Source organism: Castanea sativa, chromosome 1 (assembly GCF_040712315.1).
Source record: "Castanea sativa cultivar Marrone di Chiusa Pesio chromosome 1, ASM4071231v1".
NCBI lineage: Eukaryota > Viridiplantae > Streptophyta > Magnoliopsida > Fagales > Fagaceae > Castanea > Castanea sativa.
In genome coordinates, this window is record NC_134013.1 from 66334385 (window position 1) to 66348434 (window position 14050).

At 31.3% G+C, this 14050-nt stretch overlaps 2 protein-coding genes across 5 annotated transcripts in view; one reads left to right on the forward strand and one right to left on the reverse strand.

Annotated features, from left to right (window-relative positions):
- Positions 1 to 1455: 1455 nt before the first annotated feature.
- On the reverse strand, positions 1456 to 1758 carry LOC142632509 (cyclin-dependent protein kinase inhibitor SMR6). Its single transcript, XM_075806897.1, has one exon. It carries the CDS (start codon positions 1756 to 1758, stop codon positions 1456 to 1458), a length of 303 nt encoding a protein of 100 aa, XP_075663012.1.
- Positions 1759 to 11117: 9359 nt separating this feature from the next.
- LOC142642856 (uncharacterized) overlaps positions 11118 to 14050 on the forward strand; it is a 33524-nt gene continuing 30591 nt past the window's right edge. For all 4 annotated transcript variants that reach the window (XM_075817292.1, XM_075817310.1, XM_075817306.1 and 1 more), the window contains exon 1: positions 11118 to 11616. In XM_075817292.1, the coding sequence (XP_075673407.1) occupies positions 11577 to 11616 (40 nt within the window). In that variant the 5' untranslated portion in view covers positions 11118 to 11576. The remainder of the gene's footprint in view (positions 11617 to 14050) is intronic.

A 14050-nucleotide genomic window follows, 5' to 3' on the forward strand; every position in this document is an offset into this window, starting at 1 on the left:
CACATTTTCACATATTTTTTTACCCACACGTATTTTAAAAAATTACAAACAACATTACTCAAACTCCTCTACTAAACGGGCCCTAAAAGTGATTGAAAAAAAGAAATGAGTTTAAATGAAAATAATGCTTTACTAATTATAGTTGCATATGTTATTACATTGTATTAAAAATTGTGACGAACGGTGTCCAAAAAGAACTAACATTTACTAATTTGAAGGTTGTACCAAACAATCCCTCAACCCCACCTAGGATGCTATTCTATCACATTGTTTGTTTGTCATTTTTATAATCAGAGAAGCATTACGAGGAACTAGGCTTTGCATAGAGTTCCAGGTGAGGTGGGGCATGAAGGTGGGACCTAGAAGAAGATTAAAGAGAGGTTGGCAGAGCATAAAAAAGGTACTTGGACTCTAACTCTCTAAGTAAATGACTTACGAGCTCTTTGTCATGGTCAATCAATTGTGTAGCATCCGTGCAGCATCTCAGCCATGGAAAAGATTTACTTTACATGTGTTGGGCAGCTTATAGTCTAGGTATTGACTCGTACATGGAGTCCTATATCCTATGCACACACCACACGTGTGTATTTACTATTTATGTGTGGATAGAGAGCTGAAGAGTAGAAAAACATATTATAGTGTTTACCAATAATAATTTCTTTTAGTAATTTAGTTTGTTTCTGAGTGCACTATGCCACAATTAACTTTTTTTGGTAAATAAGAAGCTTTCAATAAAAAAGCTGACGAAGTAATAGTGAGAGGCTGAGGGCAATGGAATGGAGCTAAAGATGAAATCAGAACTCAGACCAATTTACCTCAAAAATATCTTTGATAATGATTAATGCACAGAGAGGGTGAGAGCGAGAGAGAGAGAGAGAGAGTTGATGACTGGAAACAAATTAATGAGCAAAGACTCTTGCTGAATGATAAGTGGGGCAGAGAGGTACACTGACAAAACTCTCTTTCAGCTTTACAAATTTTCAAATCTATGTAAAATTTCTATCAATGAGAGGGAAATAGAAATCAAAGAGTGCAAAAAGTGAGTAAAATTTCTGGTCATTTTGTGTCAGTCATGTTAACCATAACAAGCATCGGATAATGAATAGTGACATATAAGCAAAAAACAATGCAATTAAACTCATTCCATTCAAATACAAGCACAAAGCAGAACTAAAAACAACTTTGGCAACCAAAAGTATCCACTAAAAAAGCAATAAACTTGAAAAACGATAAACTAGAATACCCATTTGATAAAATATCATATCTTTGTACATACACTTCTCTCCAGTCTCCACCAACCACAACAGAGAATAGAGGTTTATATTATAAATAAATAAAAACCCAAATAGAGAAAAGTTATAAAAAAAAAAAAAGCACAACAAAACCCCTAAACCTTAACTCTAATTTTTTTGGCCAACTACTACTCTCAACTCTAATTTTTCTCATCCTGAAAGCTCAATTAGCTTTCTCAACATGGCTTCTGAAAACTGATTCCAAATCAGGAGGAGTAAAGAACACCCTTACATCATTAAAATGACATCTTGGTGTAGTTCTGCGCTTCCTTGGTGCTGGTGGGCAAGGCAATATCTCTGGTATTCTTGCTGCTTTAGCTGTTGGAGTTGTGGCACATGAACCTTCATCATCATCAACAAAAACATCTTGGCTCTCTTTCCCTCTGGATTTTGTACTTATAGGCTTCAAAGCTCTTACTAGGCCTACTAGCCCTCCTTCCACTTGTGGCTTCTTTGAAAAACCCATCTCTTAAAGAATCCAAACTCAGAACAAAAACAAAAACAAAACAATACCCTTTGAACTGAAACTGAATCAAACCCAATAAAGGAAACACCTTTATGTTTTGATAAAAAAAAACACAAACCCAGAACAGAACAGAACAAACCAAAGTGAAGAGAAAGATGGGGTTTTTTTTGTTTGTTTTGATCTGAATACTAGGAGAATCAGATTGATTCAAAAGAAAATAAAAGATGGGATTTTTGTTGATCAGATGAGAGAATCAGAACAAACCAAGAGAACTAGTTAAAAAGCAAAGATAAACAAACTTGGTTTGAGAATCAAATTGGAAAGAGAGTTTTAGCAGAGAAGAGAATAAGAGAAAAGGGTCTTTCTTTTTGTGTGTGAGAGAAAGAGAGAGAGAGTTTTAGTGGGAAAATAATAATAGAGAAGAGAGCTTGTGTTTGGAGCAAAAGATGTTTATAAATAATTTGATTTTGAGTGTGAAAATGAAGCAAACCCGTGAGCTTAAGCCATTTCTTTGAAAGAAAGAAAGAAAAACTATATATATAATGTAATTAATAAATAAAGAGCAAAAAGAGAAAAAGGGCTGCCCGTGAATTTCACGGGCAGCAGAAACCGAGTGAAGAGTTTTGGGGATTTTGGCGCCAAAATTGGGGAATTTTAGTTGGCAACGGCTCTTTTTCCCGCCATGTTTTATATAATTTTTTTATTGGGTTTCCGATTATACCCCTCCTCTTTGACAAATATTTTTTTCAATTTGCTTTTTGGGAATTGTGCTCTGCCATTATCTGGCACAATCACCGGCACATCGGTGAAAGCATATCTGAAAGTGACGTCGTTTTGTGCATGAGCTTGGGCTAATCTTTTTTGTTTGATGTTGTTTTCTGAATGGGCCTAATCTTTTTTTAAGGCCCATTTCTGTGGGACTTTACTTCTCGGTACATTTTGATGTGGTGAAAAATTTAGCTGACTTTTTCCTTTTTTTACCGCAAAAGCTTGGTAAGGATAAAATTTAGATATAATTCTTTACATGCAATTTCTTGGATTAAAATATAGTTCTTAGATTCAGTAGCTTAATTTTTTTAATTAAATTTAATCATATAATTATATTGTCCAATAAATCACATGGTTGAATTTAATTGTCATTGGAAAAGATACTATATATATTTTTTAATAATAAATACAAATAAGTTTGAACCTATAACATTCAATTTATGAGAATTTTTTTTTAATTGGGTTAAAAAATCTATATAGACAGGATTCAAATTTAAATTCTATATTGGACAACAATAATATTGTTTAGTAAATTGGTGAATGAACATAAGGAATGTGAAAATTTACTTTGAGTTTTACAATTTTGGATAGGAATGTGAAAATTTGGCTGAAATTTTGTCAGTGTTTGGGCTAATAAGTCAGGCTCAAAATGGCATTGATGGAATAATGGCAGAGCTGATTTTAGACTTGGCTGGATAACTGGGCCTCTAAAAGTAAATTATATAATAAGGTTATTCTTTGCAGGGTAATTGCTAATTTGCTAGCCCGTCATGACTAGTTGACTACCTTAATGCATGCTGAACCAGTTCCAAGGATCCACAAATGGGAACCCATTGCCCAACAAGAAATAAACTCACAAAGGGTTTGCATAGAATTTGGAATCCAATTTATTGACTGCACCACTGAGTCTGTGAGAGAGTGAATAATGAATTTACTGCGGGAGTAATTGGGTTTGACCCAAATTCATTGAGTTTGTGTTTGATTCAATAAGAAATAAAATAAAATAAAACTTCAACAGAATCCAAGAATAGTAGCAGTGACAAAGACTGTTTTGTTGTTATTTTTTTTAACAGGAACTAAAATATGAACATATTTAAGAGCCTACATAGGATCTTCTCATAATATAATGGAGAATGTACGAAGATTTAAAATTCACTAAAAAAGATTTGGTAGCTTAGGCATTCATGCGACAGAGTAGGTGAATTATAAGCGTTTATATCTGCATACTCAACAAACTTTAAAGGTACTACTATAATTTAATAAATGAAAGTAACAGTATGTAAGATTGAAAACCATTAAAACTTTATGTAGTTTATGAAACATGCTTAGAAAAAAATCAAATAAAAGGTGCAGATGGAGTGTACACATCAATGAGGTAAGGTAAGGTTACATTCTACTTTAGAATCTTAAATGGACTTTTTATTTCCGAAAGTAAGCAAAAGAGCTCTATATGCTGAAATAAGCAATGACTTAAGGATTGGTTTTTTTTTTTTTAACTCATTTGTTTACGTAATATATATTTTTTAATTACAACACCATATTTGTAAACATTAACAAATAAGGCCATCAAAAAAAAAAAACAAATAAGTTTTCAATAAAAAAAGTTAATTCAAATAAACATAACTATATATAAAATTATAGAATGTTTCAGAAATGTCATTAATACCTCATCTCTTCACACGACACACATAAATAATAAGTCTAATAATGAAAATGCATTTATTATACTTTCATAATATTCTATAATTACCTCTATAAAAAAAAATAAATAAATAAATAAAAAACAGACCTCACTTATACAAATAAGTTTTCAATAAGGCATGGCCCATGGGACATGTATGACAGAATTTCTCAACCAACAGTCATCTATTCAATCATCCTTCACCAGATATGTCAGCAAAAATACACACTTATACGGCAAACTTGAGTGTTTTTTAATTATTAGTATATTTCTGCAGCACGGCATGTTCACCATCACAAATGACAAACACTCTTGCCTCATCAGATTTCTATAAGTGGCCCCCAACCTAGTTATTCTAGTGTGGGGCCCACTTGACCATAGCACAGGTGTGTGGGGTCCAAGGGCGGCTCTGGCATCCCTAGCCACCCAATAGGAAGCCAAATCTGAAATCAGTGCTGACATGGTACCACGGAGATGATCAGAAAGAATAATTCTAGCAACGCAATCAATTTCATAACTTGTTGACTCGGTAAGTAAGACACTTCTTTCCTCTTAAACAACTCATTATCTTACGAGACTACTTATAATCGTATAAATTAATAAGTTATAAAATTAGATGTAAGTTTTATCGTGTCGTAGTTAGGCTGTCATTTAAAATTATTGAATCATGTGGGTCTCATCATCTGGACTGAGCCCACAAAAAACCAGTTCCAATTGCTGACCATAGAAGCCGGTGCTCATTTAGCCCACCAATGTGTTTCAGCCTCTCCTTTTTCTATCGTGGACGGTGCTATATGAAAATAACCCATCATAAGTTTATATACAGTTCTGAGAGAATCACCATCCTTGAACCTTGATCGTAGTCACCAGTTACACTTACTTGTTATTGCCGTAGAGTGTTTTATCAGGTTGGGGCCACAACTCAGCCAACTTTTGTTTGGCCAAGCAAGTACATTCAAACCAACTCATTAAATGCGAATATCTTAACTTACAAATTTTCTCACCCTTTCTTTTCACAAAATTTTCGCTATTGTTGAGTATTGTTAAAGGCAAATAATGAAAGTAACATCAATCGTAAATCTAAATTAGAATCAATAACTTATTATATCAACTCAATGAATTAGTCTAATGGTTTAAAAAATACAAGGTATTAGTTTTAAGAGTCCGGTTAATGTGTGTCTTTAGCCATTTATTTTTAAAAACATTTTCATAGGAATTAAAAAAGCTGTCAATACTTTTTTAATTCCCGAAAAAATATTTTCAAAAATGATTAATTATTGTGTGTCCTTAGGGCACACATTAACAAAATCCTAATTTTAATACTTGTAGCAAATCATCTTGGGATCATTTCTAAAGGATTTTTCTTTATAATTACTAGAAGACTATCTGAGAGAGTAATTAAGCTCAAAAAGAGTTCTGATCACCCATATTTATAAAGAATAATTATAGTAATAAATAGATAAATATCTACTTACTAGTTACTAACTCAATAATTCTGAAAAATAGTACGGAAATAACCCACTATATGTCACACATTTTCAAAGAGAATCATGGCCCCCTTATCACGGACCATGGTCACCAAGTTATATGCTATTGGAGAGTTTCTTATCAGGTAGGGGCCTGGGGACGCAACTAAGCCAACTTTATTTTTTGGTGCAAGTACATCCAAAACTACTTTTGAATTTGAATTAGATTTTAAGTATATAGGGATAGGGGTAGTGAATTCTTACCAAATATTGTGACACAAAAGCCTATTGATTTGAGTTTAGATAATGACATGAAAACCATGCGTCCCATTTTTCCTTTCTCTAGAAAATGAAAGTTTTGGGGTAAATGCAAATGTGGAATGTAAACAGAGACCTCAACAGAACCCCATTTTAGAATATTTTTTCTTGAAAAATGCTAAAGTCAAAAACTATTTTACAAATTGCTAATGTGGTGAGTAATGATTGGTAAGTAAAAACTGAAATTAGTGTTAGGTCCAAATGAGAATTAGTAAAAATTTGTCACATCAATTGTTTGTAAAATGTTATAAAATAGTTTATAGATGTAGTATTACTTAATTTTTTATTTATTTTGAGGATAATACGGTACAATATAATTTATTTGATTGGAGGGGACATAATAAAATAACAAAAAGGTATAATCTAATATTCAAATGAGGATTATTAAAGGTTACAAAATTCTGCCTCAAGGTAGCCCCTTTCTATGCGTGTGCCTATCCACACAGGGATTAGCTTATTGGAAACAGTGCGTAATTTCACCCTTGAAATTTCCAGAAGCTTGAATGCGTGATTTCAGAACAATTAATTGGAAATTTTTTTGTTAATTGTTAATTAGGTTGTGTTTTTTTTTAATGTAAAACATATTATGTGCTTAACTGCGTTCATGAAAATAATCTAGAAAACATTTTCAAATATTTGACTTATACAAAAGAAGGACATCTTAGCACTCCAAAATCAAACCAACCCCATAAAATCACTATAAATGTTAGCTCGAATCAAACCTCAATGACCAAATCAAAACTAAGAAATCACAAAATCGCCTAAAATCAAACCCGATAAATAACTAAACCGATTGTCCAAATTCATAGAGTCGATCTCCATCTCAAACATGTATGCGGTGGTTGAATGATCTACAATGCCTAAAAAACCTGCAATGATACCACCATGCCCCCTACAACCACTATCAGCTAGGTCAAGTGAGAGAGGTTAGATCTCGATTGGGTCAGAGAGAGAGAGAGAGAGAGAGATGACTGTCTCATTCCAAACAAGAAGGCATATGAGTGTAATAACAAAACCTTAGGAGAGGGCAATTTTCCCTCATAATAAATACTTATTAATAACTACCACAATGATAAAATTTCATAATTAAAAAAAAAAAAAGGGAGAGAAGATCCTATTAATACGTTCATCAAACTTTCTCATATATTACATGGGGTACCAACTAGTAACATATAACATAATATTCTTTTATCTTCTTCTTCTTATTATATATATATTTAAACTTCTTCTAATGTTGTAACATAAATATTTGAAAGTTCATATTTTTCACATCTCACTTCCCCACTATCGTTCTATCTTTAAAATAAAATAAAATAAAAATCACCACTTTTTTAGGTAAGTTACTTTTTACTAAAAAAATTCTCATTAAATTGGATTTGATTTTTTAAAACAAATTTTAATTTAATTAGGTAAGTTCTATTTTATAAAAGAACCTACACGATGCATGGACAATGCTTTAAATTGCCATGTAAAAGATTATATAAAATGTTTAAAATATGTTAAAGAAATAACATAAAGTAATGTCGCGAAAACATGAATAGGTTTTTATTGAATTAAAGTAATACGAAATTAAGGGGATAAATATATATATTTTTAATATCTCAAGAGAATAGAGAAATAGAGTATGTCATAGAAATTAGTTGAAGTAACGAATTCATCATGAAAAATGAAGAGCAATTAAAGGTTTAAAGAATAGTGTAGGAATATTGTAATTTAAATAATGATAAAAGCATTTTAATCCATTCCATATTATTGATGTTTATTATATGGTATAATTGTGCCACATAGCGGAACCTCATGGTTTCCCACATGAGATTTTTACTTTCTTATTTTAAAAAAAAACCAAAAAATATATATATATAATATTCTACACACCTATAAATAATTAATATGTGCATTTAACAATGGACATATTCAATGAACTAATATTTTGACATATATGTAATTTTTGTTGAGGTGGAAGCCTAAATTAAGAATGTGTTACTTAGCAGAACCTTATGCACTCCCACATGAGGTTTCTGCTTTTATATTTACTAATGTACAATCTCGTGCATATGCACGGGTATAATTAAAAATAATCACAATTACATGATTCAAATTATATATATATTAGCTTACACATTTTTAAAACCATACATTTCGAAGATATGTAATGGTTTCGCATTTTATATATATATATATATATATATATATATATGATTTAAACTCTTCGGTTTTTGCATCCAATAATTCACTTACAACAAAAATTAAAAAGAGATGTGGCACAAAATTGGACTCCAATTAAAATCTGATTTAGAATCTAATTAGATTTGGATGTTTCAGTTTTTACACTTAATAATTCACTTGGCAAAAAAATTAAAAATTAAATGGGACACGTGACGTAAAATTGAGTATCCAATTGAAATTTAATTGGATTTTCTTTAAGTTTTGGCTTTTAATATATATCTATATATATATTGATCGATTGATTTGCTAATTTAACTTTTGTTTTTTAATTCTTATTAACTTTTTGTTGACTTTTATAAAGTTGTCACCGCTTTTTAAAACCCGAGTTTTTTCACAATTTATTTATTGTTATTAATCTAATTAAAACTTCATAAAAGTTTCATTTATAGAAAAAATATATATATATTTATCAAGAGTTTCAAGATGTTTTGTTTCATTACTTATTTCGAGTAATTTTATAATCTATTTTTATATTTTGTTCATTATTTATTTTATCATTATCTTGATTCATGCATGCTTGCAATATATGACTTAGTCAATTTTCTTTTGTCAATTTTCATGTAAGTTAAAATTATTTTATTTCATTATCTATTTTTATTCAAATTTAATTTTATTATTGAAATATTTTATATTTTGTTTACATTTATATTTTTTTTTGCTAAACATAATTTGTTTACATGTGACTCTCGAATAAGCTATGCATCACATGAATATATAATTACATAACACTAGTTATAATAAGTTGGTAGAATAGAATTATAATAAGTAGGTAGAATAAAATAACTGTCAAGGTGATCATCCTATCAAAATCCATAAACAATGAAATATTAAATTCCCAAAAATTACATCATTCTTTTTTACTAAATTTAAAATTAAAAAAAAAAGATTTTGAAGTTGAAGCCTTGAAGGCGTCAAATACAATTTTGTATACTCTCAAAAAACAACGACCTAAGAGTTAGCAAGACCAAACACTATTTGAACAAATTTAAAGGCACTCCTAGTAAATATAATCAAGGATTATTTTTTAATATACCAAATTGTCAACGCAAGAAATAAAATGCAAAGATGACTTTGGCATAAACTTGAAATGATTTTGTTTCATTTATATTGCCAACCCTGGCAATTCTTTATGCTTCAAAGCTTGTGAACAAGATAATCTCTTCATGCATGTTCTGACCAATTATTTATTATTACACAAGTCTTCTTAAAAGTAGTTATACTTTAATTGAAAATGATATTTTTTTTTTATGAAAAGGCAGGACCAAAGTTGCAATCTCCTCTGTTTATCAACGTAAGGGCGGCCAAGACCACAATAATGTTTTGTTTGGACGGTGTGATTGGGATCCATTTTTTGTAATGTTATGCAACTTTACACATGTGCTTACATAATATCAATTTGTGACATGGCACCAAACAATATAGAGAATATTTATTTTTCATATGCATACAAAAATTAGGCACACCATTTGGATTTTAGTAATAATTTTCATGGATCTTGAAACACTTTTGCCCTATTCTAGGCTTTACATTGATCATCAGGACCCATTTATGTGGTTTAATAACTCATTGATGAGCCACTTGGCCTTAGCAAGGCCACCATCTTAATGCAATTCCTGAAAACTTTCAATTTCTAAACTCTAAACCATGTTACACAACTGGCTTCTGATCCTCACACATGGGCCATTTTTGTTTTGGTTATTGCTTGCATATTAAATAGATATGATTATCTATGAATTAATGTTGCAAGTTAACAATGAAACCTATCAACAACTTTCTTCACCAAGTTAAGAAATAATGATCTATATTGATTCTCACATAGTCACATTATAGGGACTACCTAATTTTGAATGTCATCATCATTATCATTAGGAAGATGGTCCAAGCAGTTATCCTCATCAAAAGTGAGTCATTCAGTCATAGGCTCACACCATCAAATTCTGGTTACACTACCAAATTGACATAATTAATCATTAGAAAGATTAAGCAATCCTTAAATTACCAAAGCAGCACTGTTATTCACAACTAATATTCCAATTGGAAACTAAAATTTAGTAAGATGGATTCATGGGGCACGTAAATTTGGGACCCCTTGTGCTGGCCAATTTTGACTTCAAAATATAGAATATGAGTATTCTTGTATTACAGAAGATTCCACCATTTTCTGCTTAGATGAGCCTTCAATATCATTATCGCCATGGCTATCATGATAAAAATATACTTATCAGACTAATACAGAACCTAACCAATTAAAACCCACTTGCTTTTTCAAATTTTCTTCTTCTAATTCATTGCTTTAGTAGAATTGAAACTAAATTCAAAAGGTAATCTTCCACATATTGAAGATATCATACTAGATAACAGAATCACCTATACTAAAGGCAACACTGTAAAGTAGAAAAATAATATGCAAAGGTTACAGAATATCCTTTAATGTTTAGAATCTCCTTCAGGGGGTCCAGCTCCCACAGTAGAGCCTCTCAAGCCACGATGCGCCTCAAATTAGTTTGGATGTATTAAAGAGCAATCCCTTTAGTGGATATCACTTTAAACAAAGCAAAAAGGCAAACTTTCATCCCTGTATATTTGCTTTCAATCTATCCTTATTCCTTAAATATTTAGTTCAGTAAACATGTGGCTTAAAGAAACTCACACTAATATGAATTTAGATGTAAACACTGCACACTCAACCTCAAATACTTTTGAAGTTAGACAATCCAAAATATTGGAAAGATCAAGGTCCTTTGGTCACAACTCCTAAGGGTAGGACAGTCTTCTGGCATGTACACAAGACAAGTTAATCCTTGAACTATTGAAACCCCCCTGGGGGAAATATCACTGTCATACAACATTATACTAAGGAAAAAAATTATAACCCCACGAAACAACTTACACAGCCTTCTGACAAAAAGAAACCGTTCAAAAAGTCTGGTTTCTTCTTTCTGAAAGTGGAGATATAATAAAAGTTGTAGTCTAGGATAATTTTTCTAAATTTCAAATAGTGCATTGTTTCACTAAAGGTGTATTAGTCTATTAAGGCATGTGACAGATCAATCAGTAGGACCATTGCATTTGTGCCCAACTCACCAATATATTAACATATAAGTGGCCCTTTGTCAGTTCTTGCCTACTTTAGCAACAAAACCATCAAGCGATTAATACAGATATCTAATGATCCACAGACTCAACTGCAAGCCACGGGAATTTTTTTAACAGCAATAAGCTAGCATCCAGAATTTTCAATTGAAAGCTACAAAGAATTTCAGACGGAAACACAGAAGTTGATCTACCTTTTGTAGTTTGGGCATGACTAAGTTTCTACATGTTATTTCACCTTAGATTCAAGTATCCCAGCATGCACTATGGAGACTGGACCTGATATATCAGAAGCCATTTCTTACAGTATGTTTCCTAACATTTACCCTTTACATCATCACATGGTTTCCACTTTGTGTTTCCTTCATATTTGTAAAATAAGATCACTGATATTTTCGTTTTTTCGGTAAGTTGATATGTCTGCCTAGAGTAGACCTAACTATTTTGTAATGATTGGCTTACTCTAATCCAGAAGTTGATTTCTGGATTATTGACATTATATGAAACTCTAGGAAGCATGGATATTGATACGGCTTGCACAGTCGGAAACATGTCTGATACATATCCATGAATTGAAAAAATAAATTTTAGAGTAGAATACTTCTGTGACATGGTAGGATGCTTTAGTGATATGGCTGGGACAGGGTTAAGACACACTTGGGGTGAAAATATATGAGAGAATGAAGTATCAGTTGAGCTACAGCTTAGTCATAGATGATATTTACTTTGTACTTTAAATACATGCTTCTTTCCCATCTCTTATTGCTCATATATTAGTTTTAGATGTATTAATAATCTTTTGGTGCCTGATTTTTTATCTTCTAAATGAAAATTTAATTTATTATATAAATGTAAATGTATATTTATTGATTAATTAATTAAAATGTCCTTGTTGTATCGTATTCTAGTTTTTCAAGAATTGTTATAAATTCATATCATCTCACATCTGTGTTTCGTGTTGGCATATTTGATTAGTTAAACATCTAGGAAACAGCGTTTTAGTAATACAAGTTTATAAGACTCTGTTGCTCAATAGGAAAATATTAACTGTCTGCAATATCAAAATTATCTTACATACAAGCAGAATTTGAAGTAAATTGGTGTTCGTTTGCTACAAACAGAATTCTATAAACCAGATGTTCCTTCAATTGTGTGGTTAAGTTTTTAGTTTGTTCATCGTTTCCTTCTAAAGTATCAATATATTGTATATTGTGGCCTTTTCTACTTTCTTTTCTACCAGTATACAACTTTTCATCCTTTTTGATAGAAATTAGTTCAATATCTACGGTTGTATTACTCCTTTAGCACAAAATACATTTAAAGGGTTACAGTGGATCAGAATTTTGATACTTGTATGCCAGTCTTAAATTTTCAAGACTACAGAAATGATTAGAAAATGTTGTCTCATTCTTGAAATGCAAAATAATTAAAGTAAATTTCAGAGGCAAGCAATGGTTTATCCATTAGGCAAGACTCACATAAGTTCTTCCTTAACTTGCCATGAATCATTTTTAAGATTGCCTGATTTACTTTGTTACAACAAAGCCTATTCTAACTCAATATTGCATCTCACGTGTACATACTGGCCACAATTTATAATTAAAAAAAAAAAAACACAAACATATGCACATGTATACACAAGTAAATAGAACCATAACTGCAAAACATATATAATTAAAGTCCGTTTGAAAATAGCTTATTTAGCTAAAACTGAATTTTTTTTTACTGAAAGTTTACTAAAGTATGCTTGTACCTTGAAATTTTTTTTTGAAATGTGAGAAAATGAGGGAAAAAGTGAGATTTTAAAAAGTTATACAAAAATGCTAAAAAAAAGCTAAAAGCTAAAAGCAGAGCTTATAAGCTCATGCCAAACACACTCTTATCGTCCAAATATGTACTAAAAAAACTACACGTTTTTAATCGAAGGACAAAAGCTTTGCAAGAGACTAAAAGCAACAACCATCTCAGAACAAATATTCACATACCTTTATATTCCAATTTCAGTCAACGACCCAAGAAACTAATCTCAAATATTTACAGTAAAGACACTATTGAGGAATAATTATTTCCTGTAATGAACCAAATTGCTATTTCTCATAGATAATCATTCTATTACAAGATCTATTACAGCATACCAAATGTGTCATAAGTAATGTAGGAGTATAATGCATTACAATGAAGATGATAGCCTGGCACAACGCCAGCCAAGCCTAAGGGTTCATTTCACATATGTTATAGGCATATTGTTATTGTAGTTAAATCCCCAATAAACAATATGGCATAAGTGAATTGAACCCTTAGGCTTGGCTGGCCTTGTGCCTTGTCACTCTTTCATGCCATGTCACCATGCCACATCATCATCATCATCCTTGTAATGCATTAGACTCCTACATCATAAAGAACCCAAAAGTTCTTGTGCAACAACCTTTCCCTTAAAAGTAAATAGGAATGTGCAAATACACAAGTGCCTTTTCAGCAAAGTTGTGTGACTTCAGTATCATCACAAACTGGCACTCTAGGAAAGTAACGATTTTGGACAAAGAGACAAATATAGGATATTTTTCCTTCCAAGAAAATTTTCTCAGAATATTGCATGCATAAATGTATATTTTGGTGATATTCCTCTTAACTGCTAAACTTATCAATTTCATAAAGAGGCACAACCAAAGATGACCTGTGTGCGTTTGAAATAGCACCTTTTAACATGCATTGATGAAATTACACACAGACCTGCCCAGAT